Source organism: Mustela erminea, chromosome X, assembly GCF_009829155.1.
Source record: "Mustela erminea isolate mMusErm1 chromosome X, mMusErm1.Pri, whole genome shotgun sequence".
Classification (NCBI taxonomy): domain Eukaryota; kingdom Metazoa; phylum Chordata; class Mammalia; order Carnivora; family Mustelidae; genus Mustela; species Mustela erminea.
In genome coordinates, this window is record NC_045635.1 from 110593848 (window position 1) to 110608991 (window position 15144).

At 37.7% G+C, this 15144-nt stretch overlaps 1 protein-coding gene across 1 annotated transcript; it reads right to left on the reverse strand.

Moving 5' to 3' along the window:
- Positions 1-13872: 13872 nt before the first annotated feature.
- Positions 13873-14778, reverse strand: LOC116582357 (olfactory receptor 10A4-like). The gene has a single exon (XM_032329722.1). The coding sequence runs from the start codon at positions 14776-14778 to the stop codon at positions 13873-13875; it is 906 nt and encodes a 301-aa protein (XP_032185613.1).
- Between the last annotated feature and the right edge of the window lie 366 nt (positions 14779-15144).

Genomic DNA, 15144 nt, shown 5'->3' on the forward strand with positions numbered 1-15144 from the left:
TTAGATTTGTATTTCTCTGATGGCTAGTGATGTTGAACATATTTTCATGCGACTGTTAGCCATTCATATGTCTTCTTTGGAGAAGTGTATGTTCATGTCTTCTGCCCATTTTTTTGATTTGATTATTTGGGTTTTTTTTTTTTTGGTGGTTACTGGGTTTGAGATGTTCTTTATAGATATTGGATATGAGCCCTTTATCTGTAATGTCATTTGCAGAATGTCTCCCATTCTGTGTTTTACCTCTTTGTTTTGTTGACTGTTTCCTTTGCTGTGCAGAAGCTTTGTATCTTGATGAAGTCCCAATAGTTCATTTTTGCTTTTGTTTTCCCTGCCTTTGGAAATGTGTCCTGAAAGAAGTTGCTGAGGCCAATGTTGAAGGTGTTACTGCCTATGTTCTCCTCTAGGATGTTGATGGATTCCTGTCTCACACTGAGGTCTTTCATCCATTTTGAGTTTATCTTTCTGTGTGGTGTAAGTGAATGGTCCGGTTTCATTCTTCTGCATGTGGCTCTCCAATTTCCCCAGCACCATTTATTGAAGACAGTGTCTTTTTTCCTTTAGATATTCTTTCCTGATTTGTCAAAGTTTAGTTGACCATAGAGTTGAGAGTCAGTTTCTGGAGTCTCTATTCTGTTGATCTATTCCATTGATCTATGTGTTTGTTTTTGTGCCAATACCATGCTGTCGTAATGATCACAGCTTTGTAATATAGCTGGAAGTCAGGTAACATGATGCCCCCAGCTTTGGCTTTCTTTTTCAACAATCCTCTGGCAATTCAGGGTCTTTTCTGGGTCCATACAAATTTTAGGATTTTTTTGTTCCAGCTTTGTAAAAAATGTTGATGATATTTTGTTAGGGATTGCACTGAAAGTGTGGATTGCTCTGGACAACATAGACATTTTCACAATGTTTATTCTTCCAATCCATGAGTATGGAATGTTTTTCCATCTCTTTGTGTCTTCTTCAATTTTTTTCATAAATTTTCTATTGTTTTAGAGTACAGATCCTTTACCTCTTTGGTTAGGTTTATTCCTAGGTATCTAATGGTTTCTGGTGCAATAGTGAATGGGATTGATTCCTTAATTTCTCTTTCTGCAGTCATATTATTAGTGTATAGAAATGCAACTGATTCTGTGCATTGATTTTGTATCCTGCTATGTTGCTGAATTGCTGAATGAGTTCTAGTAACTTGGGAGTGGAGTCTTTGGGTTTTCCACATAAAATATCATGTCATTTGTGAAGGGAGTTTGACTTCTTTGCCAGTTTGAATGCATTTCATTTCTTTTTGTTGTCTGATTGCTAAGGCTAGGATTTCTAGTACTATGTTGAACAGAAGTGGTGAGAGTGGGCATCCCTGTTGTGTTCCTGAGCTTAAGGGAAAAGCTCTCATTTTTTCTGTGTTGAAAATTATACTCACTGTGGACTTTCCATAGATAGTTTTTATGATATTGGGGTATGTTCTCTCTATCCCTACACTCTGAAGAGTTTTAATCAGGAAAGGATGTTATATTATGTCAAATGCTTTTTCTGCATCAGTTGGGAGATTCATGGGGTTCTTGTCTCTTCTTTTGTTAATGTGATTAATCATGTTGATTGATTTGCAGATGTTGAACCACCCTTGCGTCTGAGGAATAAACCCCACCTGGTTGTGGTGAATAATTCTTTCAATGTATTGTTAGATCCCATTGGCTAGGATCTTGTTGAGTATTTTGGCATCAATATTCATCAGGGATATTGGTCTTAATTCTTTTTGATGGGATCTTTGCTTGTCATTTTGGGATCAGGGTAATATTGGCCTCATAGAAAGAGTTTGGAAGTTTTCCTTCTATTTCTATTTTTTGAAGCAGCTTCAGTAAAGTAGATATAATTTTTTCTTTAAATGTTTGGTAGAATTCCCCTGGAAGCCATCTGGCCCTAGACTCTTGTTTGTTGGGGGATTTTTGATTACTGCTTCAATTTTGTTACAGGTTATTGGTCTATTCAGATTGCCTATTTCTTCCTGTTTCAGTCTTGGTAGTTTATAAGTGTCCAGAAATGCATTAATTTCTTCCAGGTTGTTTTATTTGTTAGCATATAGTTGATGGTAATAATTTTTAGATTTTTATTTATTTATTTGACAGGGATCACAAGTAGGCAGAGAGACAGGCAAAGAGAGAGAAGGAGAAGCAGGCTCCCTGCTGAGCAGAGAGCCTGATGCAGGGCTGGATCCCAGGACCCTGGGATCATGACCTGAGCTGAAGGCAGAGGCTTTAGCCCACTGAGCCCTCCTGATGGTAATAATTTTTAATAATTGTTTCTATTTCCTTGGTGTTAGTCGTGAGCTCTTCCTTTTCGTTCATGATTTTATTGATTTGGGTCCTTTCTCTTTTCTTTGGGATAAATCTGGCCAGAGGTTTATTGATCTTATTAATTCTTTCAAAGAACAAGTTTCTAGTTTCATTGATCTGTTCTACTGTTCTTTTGGTTTCTGTTTCATTGATTTCTACTCTAATCTTTATTATTTCTCTTCTACTGCTTGGTTCAGAGAAGACATACAAGTGGCTAACAGACACATGATAAAATGATCAACATCACTAGCCATCAGAGAAATGCAAATCAAAACCTTACACCAATTAGAATGGCAAGAATTAACAAGGCAGGAAACAACAAATGTCGGTGAGGGTGTGGAGAAAGGGGAACCCTCATACACTGTTGGTGGAAATGCAAGTTGGTACAGCCACTTTGTAAAACAGTGTAGAGGTACCTGAAGACATTAAAAATAGAGTTACTCAATGACCCAGGAATTGCACTACTAAGTATTTACCCAAAAGATACAGATGTAGTGAAAAGAAGGGGCACATGCACCCCAATGTTCATAGCAGCAATGTCCACCATAAACAAACTATAAAAAGAGCTACGATGCCTTTCAACAGATGAAGGGATGAAGGAAATGTGGTCCATATATACAATGGAATATTACTCAGCCATCAGAAAGTATGAATACCCACCATTTGCATCGACATGGTTAGAATTGGAAGGGATTATGCTGAGTGAAATAAGTCAAGCAGAGAAAGACAATTATCATATGGTTTCACTCATATGTGGAATATACGGAATAGCATGGAGGACCATAGATGAAGGGAGGGAAAACTTAATGGGAAGAAATCAGCAAGGGAGACATACCATGAGAGACTCTGGGAAACAAATGAGGGTTTCAGAGGAGAGGGGGTGAGGGTATGGGGTAGCCAGGTGATCGGTATTAAGAAGGGCACATGTTGTGATGAGGACTGGGTGTTATATGCAAATAATGAACTTTATCAAAGTTTAAAATATTTAAAGTTCTTGAGAACTTTATCAAAAACTAATGATGTTCTATACATTGGCTAACTGAACAGAATAAAAAAATTTAAAACACATTATTTTGGGGATGATCATGATCATGATCATGATCATGATCATGATCTCAGGGTTGTGGGATAAAGCCCCATGTCAGGCTCCATGCTCAGCAGGGAGTCTGCTGGAGATTCTCTTGCCCTCTCCCTCTGCCTCTCTCCCACCACTCATGCATTGTCTCTCTCTCTGTCCCTCTCTCTCAAATAAATAAATCTTTAAAAAAATAATAAAAAGTAAATAAAGAATAAAAATAATTTAAAAATTAAATAAATAAATAAAATAAAAATAATAAAAAAAAATAATAAAAAGTAAAAACCACTATTTTGTGTGGAAAAAAAATCAGATACAAAAGTACTTTCTGTCTTATTACATGCATATGAAGTTCCAGAGCTGACATGATTAACCTATTATAGGAAAAAAATCAGAACAATGTTGCCTTTGGAGGGATCAGACAAAGAGTGACGGGGTTAGGGAATGAGAGAATTCTGGGGTAATGGTAATGTTTTATATTTTGAAAGTTATTGAAGTTGCACACATATATGCATTTGTAAAAACTCTTCAAATGTGGATTTAAGGTTTTGCACTTCATTGTATACAAAATTTATATCAAAAGAAAATCTATAAGCAAATATTTAACTCTAATTAATGATATACATTCTGAAGGATTTAGAAATGAGTGTATTGATGTTTGCAATTTTCCTTGCACTGTGTCAAGCAATAAGTTGGGTTGCCGGATGGAGAGGGAGTCTGATGCATATCTGATAAAGGAAGTATAGTAAAATGTTAATGATAGAATTTATGTTGTAGAATTTTAATTTAGGTGTTCATCTTAAAATATGTTCAACATTGTTCTGAAAATTATGAAGAATTTTATAATAAAATTTTGTGAAAACACAGTTATTAAATGATTTTAATTGAGCAGTAATCATAAAACATCAAAGAAATAATAATGCTCAGTATCATCACTTTATTAAAAGAGTACGTTTTTGACATATTACTATTAAAACAAATTAAAATAAATATTTGGGATTGGGAGGGAGACAAACCATAAGTGACTTTTAATCTCACAAAACAAACTGAGGGTTGCTGGGGGGAGGGGGTTTGGGAGAAGGGGGTGGGATTATGGACATTGGGGAGGGTATGTGCTTTGGTGAGTGCTGTGAAGTGTGTAAACCTGGTGATTCACAGACCTGTACCCCTGGGGATAGAGTATTATGCCTCCATCAGAAAGGATGAATACCCAACTTTTGTAGCAACATGGACAGGACTGGAAGAGATTATGCTGAGTAAAATAAGTCAAGCAGAGAGAGTCAATTATCATATGGTTTCACTTATTTGTGGAGCATAACAAATAGCATGGAGGACATGGGGACTTAGAGTGGAGAAGGGAGTTGGGGGAAATTGGAAGGGGAGGTGAACCATGAGAGACTATGGACTCTGAAAAACAATCTGAGGGTTTTGAAGGGACGGGGGGTGGGAGGTTGGGGTACCAGGTGGTGGGTATTATAGAGGGCACGGATTGCATGGAGCACGGGGTGTGGTGCAAAAATAATGAATACTGTTATGCTGGAAATAAAAAATAAATAAATAAATAAATAAATAAATAAATAAATAAATAAAATAAAATAAATATTTGACACCAAAAAAATGGTCAAGCTGGAATTAAGAAAACACATAAGCCATGAAATGTTTACTAGCAGGATTTCAAAGGCTTGCTGTCAAAGTGGCTGGAGGTGAGAGTGTTTGAAATTGGTAGAAACTTAAGTGGTAGCCAAAGACATTATGGCTGTTGGGTGACGTTCAGTTGTTACCAAGCTACTGGTATGTGTGGCCTGGTTGACCTCTCTTGAGAAAGAAATAACTTCATGGGACAAAATAATGGGCAGATTCCATGAGACAGTGCTGAATTGGTAACAGATATTCAAAAGGATAAAGTAGGACTAGATTAGCACATAAGGGAGCAAAGACTGTAGCTGTTTGATACCACTATCAGGATCTTGACATCATGTCTCAGAATCCCAAAGAGGTCGCATTGCAAAGACAAGGAACTCCAACCCATGGAGATTCCCACATGCTAGGAAAGCAAGTTCCATGCCCCCTGCCAGATATGCTTTTTCCTTACTTGGCATTTCTACAGAACTGGTTCTTAACTAAGGGAGTTCCATCTATCAGGATGTGTTTGGAAAATTGTGTGGACATTTTGGTTGTCACAATGTTTGGGAGGTGCTAGTGACATTTAGTGGATGGAGGCCACTAAATGATGCTAGTTCTGAAATGCATGGGATAATGCTATATAATAAACAGCTGTCCTGTATCCCACACAGTTTTCACAATATTGCACTGAATCTTAATAATATAGTTAAGAAAAACTTTATAATTATCTGAATTTTGTCTTATCTCAACAGTAGTTTTTATCATACTGTTTTCCTGTTATTTATCTTTTCCTTTCTTATTTGTAATGACTCCCAATCCTCTTGCTTTCCTTAAATAAAACTTATTCATTTTAAGTTGGTGCAATCATGTATTTCATTATGTTGTCTGATGTACTCATGCCCTTGTGTTTATGTATTGAAGTAAATATCATTTTATTACAAATTACTTTTTAAAAATCTTATTTTATATATTTTATTTTTTCAGTGTTCCAAGATTCATTGTTTATGCACCACACCCAGTGCTCCATGCAATATGTGCCCTCCACAATACCCACCACCAGCCTCACCCATCTCCCCACCGCCCTCCCCTCCAAAATCCTCAGTTTGTTTCTCAGAATCCACAGTCCCTCATGCTTCATCTTTCCCTCTGATTTCCCCCAACTCACTTCTCCTCTTCTTCTCCCAGTGCCCTCCGTGTTATTCCTTATGCTCCACAAGTAAGTGAAACCATATGATAAATTACTTCCATTTCATTTCTCATTAATATTTCAGTTAGGTCACTATATTGATTCTTTTGAAGTTATATATGTAGGTTGGTTATATTATCTATGAACTTCATTTCAGTATAGTGAAGTGGGAGTCACAAAATATTTGTTATCAAGGGGGAGTATTAGGTCTCATTGGAATGAGAACTACTGATCTAGTGCTAAGAAGGCAAGGTGAACATGGATAATAAGCAATTATTACTAAAGTAGAAGGAACAAATCATCAGTGTGAGTGAACCACTGGAGCAGAAAGTTTCTGCCTGAGAAGAATCATTACTAGTGTGTGTCAGGCTCTTTTCATCAGCCTGTCATTTCATCCTCACAACAACCCTGTCAGATAGGTACTATTACTATCCCCATTTTGGGGATGAGGTAATTAGACCTCAGAAAGATGAAGTAAGGTGCCTAAGTTCTCTTAATCACAGAGTGGCAGAGCCTAGAGTGGAAGTGAAGTCTGGTGCCAAAGACACACGCTTTCTATTATCTTACTCAGGCTCTCTAAAAGAAAGCTGGAGAAGAAAGTGTTAGACATCCCCATCCTCCTACAGAATAATCAATCTGTGAAGATCCATGAGTGAGGATCATTCAGCATTTTTTGAGCATTTCAAACTATGTTAAGAAATCAGAAAATATTAAAACAGAAATCCCTTTCTCTCAATGAATTTCTAACCTAATTGGGTACATAAAATGTACAATAAGTAGAAGGTTAAGTTAGAAGAAGGAGAGAAAATGATGGTAGCTGGAGAAATAGCAAGGACAGTTGTGTGTGTGCGTGTGTGTGTGTGTGAGAGAGAGAGAGAGAGAGAGAAAGAGAGAGAGAGAGGATGTCCCATTTGTGTCTGAAGGAAATTCCAACAAAGTTTAACTGAGTGCCTACTATTTGCATGGTAAAAAACAGAAAGAGATTGAAGACCCAATGAAATGATGGGGCGGGGAAACAGGCTTTGAGGAGGTGGGAGGGGAAGGGGCCAGAGTGCAGGTGTAAGGGCACACGTATTTGTCAGAGGTCAGAGGCCCACGTGAGAAGAGGACTGTAACATGAAAGAAACTTAGGAAGCATAGTAGGGAAGCACCAGTTAGCTCTGGTGTAGTTAAGCTGCAGGGATTTATGCATTTGTTGATTATCCACTTTGCGCATTACCCCTAGTAAATATTCAACCCCAGGCAACCACATCTGCAACTTCCCTACTCTTGGCTTCCTAGCCAATGTTCTGTCTCATTTTTTCCTAAACTGTGAGCAATCTGAGCAATAAATTATGAAGACAGAATATACACATATAGAGTGTGCTGTTATAATCAAAATTCACAAGAAAATTAATCTGACACATTTAATTATATCCATAATTGTTATTGTGCTGGGTGGCAATTAGGTATGAATTGTAAACATTTCACATAAATGCCTGTAATTAGAATTACTTCCACACAGTTAAACTACATTCTTAGTTTCTTTCCTGGGTTTCTCAGCTCTTGTACATCCTCATCTGTATCAACGTCAATAGTGTAGATATGGAGTTGGTGTTAATCATCACCTTCATCAAGCACTTGTTATCCTTAGAAGATAAAATCTGCGGTCTTTTCACTTAATAACTATTTCTGGCTGCCACTTATACTGTCCTTTCAACTGTAAGTGCCTATCAAGAGCCTGCCCTCTCTCATGCAGGCTTCTGCCAACCTCACTGAGTACTCCCTGTCACCCCCAGGGATTGTGGGTGGGAACAGGGGAGAAAAGCTTGGCTAATAGTGGCAACATAGGGGAAGAAATGGGTTCTAAATCTTATTATCTGGGACTCCAGGGGCAAGTGGATCACAAAGTAAGGGAAAATGACTGAATTCAACATACACACATACTCCTGTCTGTCCCTGATCCTATTAAATGACTAATACAGTCATCTGCACAGCTGTCTTTAAGGGGATAGAGTCATACTAAAAAGAAAACCCTGCTCCAGCCTAACCTTCAACACACCTTTCCCTTCACTCAGTGAAGTATATAATTGATTACATTATTACCACTTTCCTAGCTGCTAAGAAAAATAATGATATACTGAAATGGAGCCTAACTAGTTGGAAGTGATGGTATTGGAAGGAAGTTAATTTAGATGGAGTGGCCAGACATTGTCTTTTTGATGTCGAAATAGAGAGCATAGAGGATAAGAAAGAGCTAACTATATTGGTTTTCAGTGAGAACATTTTAGGCAGAGGAAATAGCATATGCAAACATTCTGAAGCAGAAAAGAATTTACAGATTCAAGCAACTGAAAGAGCATCCCATATGTGACCAGAGAACATAGAATAACAACATATGATGAAGTTGTGATCAAACTTTTAGTGGTTTAACAGATCCATTCCCCCTTAGCCTGCTTTCCTTTCCTATCAGGCACCACATGAAATAGCTTGTGTTTTACTTGCCAGAGATAATAGTAATCTGATGCTCTGGTGAAACTGAGAAGCCTCAGAAGCTTGGCCTCCAGCTTCTCTTTTCAGCTGTCAGACTACTGTATAGTAATTAGATACCTCCTTAGTCCATACTTCTTTACTATATCAAAGCAGGAAAGGGCCCAATGACAGCATCATCATTATCATCATCATAGCTAGTAACAAAATAATTAACATGTATTGAATATCTCCTAAGTGCAAGGGTTTTACATGCGTTATCTCTTTTAATCCTCAAAACAGTCTAGTGAGGTAAGATAGACACTAGTATTTCCATTTTACAGATGAGTGTTTTAAAGATCTACAAGGCTAATTTACTTATGTATGGTCAGAGAACTAGGATTCACAAGCTAGTCTGTCTGAGTGGTGAGCCCACTCTCTAAGCATAACCGACTACTGCAATTTTTTTGTGAAATTGTGAAAAAACAAAGAGCTACCTGAAAACTTTGCATATGCACTGCTCCTAAAACTGAATATTTACCTGAATTTCTCACTTTTATCCAGATGCCTGTCTTCGTACAGGTCAAGTTGAACTGTGTCCTGTACAAAACTATTTACCCTTTCTCAAGGCATTGCTTTCATACTCTGAATTCAGGTTTTCCTCAAAGGATTTCTTTTTAAAAATTTTTTATTTTTTTAAATTTCTTTTCAGTCTTCCAGAATTCATTGTTTATGCACCACACCCAGTGCTCCATGCATACATGCCCTCCATAATACCCACCACCAGGCTTACCCGAACCCCCACCCTCCTTCCCTCCAAAACCCTCATTTTGTTTCTCAGAGTCCACAGTCTCTCATTGTCTCTCCCTCCAATTTCCCCTAACTCACTTCTTCTCTCCATCTCCCCATGTCCTCCATGTTATTCCTTATACTCCACAAATAAGCGAAACCATATCATAATTGACTCTCTGCTTGACTTATTTCACTCAGCATAACCTCTTCCAGTCCTGTCCATGTTGTTACAAAAGTCGTGTATTCATCCTTTCTGATGGAGACATAATACTCCATAGTGTATATGGACCATGTCTCCCTTATTCATTCATCTGTTGAAGGGCATCTTGGTCCTTTCCACATTTTGGTAACTGTGGCCATTGCTGCTATGAACATTGGGGTACAGATGGCCCTTCTTTTCACTGTATCTGTATCTTTGGGGTAAATACCCAATAGTGAAAGTGCAGGGTCATAGGGAAGCTCTATTTTTGATTTCTTAAGGAATCTCCCCCACTGTTTTCCAAATTGGCTGCATCAACTTGAATTCCCACCAACAGTGTAAGAGGATTGCCCTCTTTCCACATCCCCTCCAACTCCTGTTGTTTACTGTCTTGTTAATTTTGGCCATTCTAACTGGTGTAAGGTGATATCTCAATGTGGTTTTAATTTGAATCTCCCTGATGGCTAGTGATGATGAACATTTTTTCATGTGTCTGTTAGGCACTCGTGTGTCTTCTTTGGAGAAGTGTCTTTTCATGCCTTCTGCCCATTTTTTGACATTATTATGTTTTTTGGGTGTTGAGTTTGAGGAGTTCTTTATAGATCTTGTATATCAGCCTTCTGTCTGTACCGTCATTTGCAAATATCATCTCCCATTCCATGGGTTGCCTCTTTGTTTTATTGACTATTTCCTTTGCTGTGCAGAAGAAGCTTTTGATCTCAAAGGATTTCTTATTTGCATTCTGGTTTAAGAATCAAGTCCATAGGGGCGCCTGGGTAGCTCAGTGTGTTAAGCCTCTGTCTTCGGTTCAGTTCATGATTTCAGGGTCCTGGGATTGAGCCCCACATCAGGCTCTCTGCTCGGCAGGGAGCCTGCTTCTTCCTCTCTCTCTGCCTGCCTCTCTGTCTACTTGTGATCTCTCTCTCTGTGTCAAATAAATAAATGAAATTAAAAAAAAAGAATCAAGTCCCTAAACTTACACAAACCACCATTTTTTGCTTCAGTTATCCTTGGAGAACATGGCATGTAATCAGCCTCCTTAACTACTTTGAATTAAGTGATATGCAGAGAACAGCTTGCCTTTAATAGATCTCCTTCCCTGAGCTCAATGGGGCCCTATTGCAGGTATTAAAAAGAAGAAACCCATTAACTCTAATTGCCATTCTCCATAGATATGTTGCCTTTCCATTGGCAGATGGCAGCTGGTGTTGTGGAAGAGGCAATGATTCTTAAAATTTCCAGGTGAAGATAACTCCTCCTCTTCTTCACATTTCTTTTTTCTTTCACTGTATTCTACAACTTACAACTTTCCAAGACCTATGACTCCAGATTTAGCAACATGGTTAGAAATTGATTTTCTTCTCAACAGAGGCCAGTCCCATTCCCAGAAATTCAGGCCACTCAAATCTTCCCTTGGCCTAGTTTAATTGAACAACTATTTACTGGGTGCAGGCTATATGTCTGGAGCTGGTGGTCCAATGGTTAAAAGAGTTTTCAAGGTAAATTCATATTCTTTTTGTGTCCCTAACAGTGTTACATATATATAATGGGTGTTTACATTTAAATTTCTACTTAACATATTGGTATGTTAAGTTTATATTTAAATTTCTATTTAACATATTGATGTTAAATTTATATTTAACAAATGTGTTTAAAATATAAATAAATGAATAATTTAGCTGATTTTCCAAAGATTCAAGGCAATGCTGGTCTCTGATCCTAGAGGAAATGTTCAAGATTCTCCACTCCTTATCACAAATTCTACCGCCAAATTTGCCCCAAGACAAATCTCCAGTTGCAAGAACTAGAGGAATCCTTAAGACATAATATAGGTCACAATTTAGGCAGATGAATAACTACCATGTAGGATAAATATCAGCATTATATAATACCAGAACAATTTATCAGGAGTCAAACAAAGGTATGACCACTCCTAATTAATTGTGTGAGTTTAGTCACATCATTTAATAATCATGTTTATTTTTGAATGTTTATTTGAATACTTATTATATGTCAGGCCCCATTCTAGGTTCTGGGAAGAGTTGGAGGTGTAAGTAGGGTAGAGACAGAAATAAATAGTACATATTCTTTGTCTTTAAGGAACTCATTAAATGGAGAGAAAGATACATATGCAAAGAATTACTGTATCATATAATCAATGCTAAAATATAAGTATATGACAAGTGAGTTAGTAACATAGGGAAAAGATGGCCTAACTTTAGAGGGGTGGTGAAGGATCCGGGTATGTTTCACAGAATTTGCAACACTTGACCTTTGATATTTGACTTGGGCTTGAAAGGTGAAAATGAGAGAAGAAACCCAGAAGAGGTGAGACAGAAGTAAAAGGAGAAGCATCATGTGAAAAGTCATGGAGTTATAAAGAGTATGAGACCTTTATTTTGTTCTTAATTAAGGATATTTATGGTGGTGGCTGATCAAAAGCAGGAGGGATATGAAAAAATTTTCACGCAGGAAGATCACTCTGGAGACAGTGTAAGTAAGAGCCTAGGAAACCATTATCATTTCATGCCTAAACCCTTGCCAGCCTTTATGGTCGCACTGCCATAGAAGAATGAGAAGAACATTAGATACACAGCTTATACTTCTCCCTCTTTGTTTTTCCATTATAAAGATAGAAATACATTATGATGTTAGGAATTGCACACTCAGTGGATTTTGAGTCCCCCTATCTTGGATGATAGTAACAAATGTTAAATTATACCCCGATGATGTTCACACTTTTTTGGTACTTAGGACACTGTGGGGAATACAGTAGTAATGATAAGGTCCTTGCCCTTAGAGAGTGTAAAACTTACCTGTGAGAGAAGAGATGCCTCCTGCATGTCTAGAGGTGCGTCCATGTCGATATATAAAAGTGTGTTGTTTAACATTTTTTTGTATAATTTACAATGATTTGTTAAACTTTGATGACTTTTCAGTAATTTACATGATTCCCACCTCAAAAAGTACACTTCCTCTCCATTTAATTTCTCTTCCAAGAAGCAACTGATACTGCTGAATTCATATGCACCTTCCTAGAATAGTCTATGCATCTACAATTAAGTGTAACTATTATTTCTTCTGCCTACTGTTACACAAATAGTGTCATACCATACACACTGCACTGTACCTTGCTTTTTGTACTTACAATATATCATGGAGATCTTTCTATATTAGCACATGCAGAGTTGACTCATTCTTCTATGCTACTTTTGCTTGTTTATGGGTGTATTATATTCCATTGTGTGGATGTGATTTAATTTATGGAACCAGTTAGGTTTATTTTAATCTTTTATTTTAAAAAAATATCCTAAAATGAAAAACTAAAATAAATCTTAATCTCATGACATTTTTATTTCATGCATTTTTATCGAGACTTTAGGTGGGAAAAAGAGACAGATTTAGATTTAGATTGTATTACATTACTTTTCCACTTCGCACTTCACATCTAACTCATGTTTCCCTAAGAAAAGTCATCAGCAGTAATGTCTTCTATGGCCCAAAAAAACATTTTAGGCAGTCCAAGATTCTGGGCTCCCTTGAATTAGTGAAAAGATCATGGGTTTGGTGCCAAGCAGAACTTGGGTTCAAATTCATATTCTGGTATTATTACTGTTTGGCTGAATGGTTTCGACCAAGTGAATTAATCTGTGGGACTCAGTTGTGATATATGTAAAATGGGGATAATAACAGAAGCTACCTCACAGTGGTGCTGTGAGGATTGATGTTTTTAAAAGGATTTTATTTATTTATTTGTAAGAGTGAGTGAGATGGAGACACACACACACACACACAGAGAGAGAGAGAGAGAGAGAACATGATTTGGGGTAGGGGCAGAGGGAGAGGGAGAAACAGACACCACATCAAGCAGGAAGCCCAATGCAGGGCTCGATTCCAAAACCCCGGGATCATTACCTGAGCCAAAGGCAGTCACTTAATCAACCAAGGCCCCAGGCACCCCATGAGGATTTTAGCACAATAATCCATGCAAAGAGCTTAGCACAGTGCCTGGCACCTACAAAATGTTCGACAAATGAAAGCATAACATACTTCTTATTCATTAATGTGGAGAAATTTGATGGAACAAAGGAAAACCCATCAACTTCATAGAAACTATTCTTGACACTGTAGAAAGATTTCCACTCTGTCAGGGTTTTCAGAAAGTGCCAAGAACCACTAGAAAAAAAAAAATCAAACTTGCTTTTGGTGAGATATTCATTCCTCATTGTACCAGTTTTCTCAGAGCTACCTTTACATCCTTGTTCCTTAAGGTATAAATAATAGGGTTGAGAGCAGGGGTAAGCACTGTATATAGAAGAGAAAGCAACTTCAGTAAGTCTTCATGCTGAGGCCCGAATGGGAAGCCATAGACAATGCCCAGCATCCCATAATACAAACTGACCACTGTCAGATGGGAGGAACAGGTGGAGAAGGCCCTCTGCTTCCCTGAGGTAGAAGGAATCTTTAGAATGGTGGAGATGATGTAAATATAAGATGTTAAAGTTAGCATGAAGGGGCCGAAGGCAAATAAAGACGTACATATAAAAGAGGTAATCTCAGCTACTTGAGTATCAGTGCAGGCCAGTTTCATGATGGGCTTCAAATCACAGAAGAAGTGGTTAATTTCATTGTCAGTGCAGAATGTTAACTGAAAAATGAACACCATGAGAAGGATGGGTGCCAGAAATCCAGCCACCCAAGAGGCACCAGCTAGCTGTAAGCAACCCCAGTAGTCCATTATGCTGGAGTAATGCAATGGGTTACAGATGGCTATATAGCGATCATAAGACATTACAGCTAGGAAGAAACATTCAGTGGCCACCAGAGCAGCAAAAAAATAAAACTGGCAAGCACACCCTGGGAAGGAAATAGGCACATAAGCTGATAACAATGTTCTCAGCATCATGGGTTCAATGGTAGTGATGTAGCCAATCTCTAGGAATGAAAAGTGACCAAGAAAGAAATACATGGGTGTGTGAAGGGAGTGATCAGCTGACACCACAATTAGTATTACAATGTTGCCCATGAGAGTCACCACATAGATGACCAGAAATACCCCAAAAAGAAGAAACTGAAGGCCATGGAGATCCCCAAAACCCAAAAGGATAAATTCTGTAATTTGAGTCATATTTTCTTCTTCAGTGTTAGCCATGACTTAGACCTAAAAATAAAAATATAAGGAATGACCATTGATTAAATGCTATTTTTAGAAAAAAAAAATCAAACTGCTTAAAGGCATCATATATATCCAGTATAACTGACTTCTTTTTGGAAGTCCAGGATTCTTAATCTTAATTAATAAATTTGACCCCAGTCCCTCAGGAGCCATTTGGAAAGTTCATCCATTACCTCAATTGCCCCAGCATATATAGAATGTATAGGTCCTTGAAACTGACTGTGACATAAATAGGCACGTTTTTCCTAATATTTATTTTAAAAAAAGACAAGGAGAAAATGTTCTATCCTTGGAGATCTTATTCTCCTTGTGTCTACA

Excerpts from the sequence above, each read along its gene's own strand:
- LOC116582357 (XM_032329722.1), bottom strand. The coding sequence starts at position 14,778 with ATGACTCAAATTACAGAATTTATCCTTTTGGGTTTTGGGGATCTCCAT.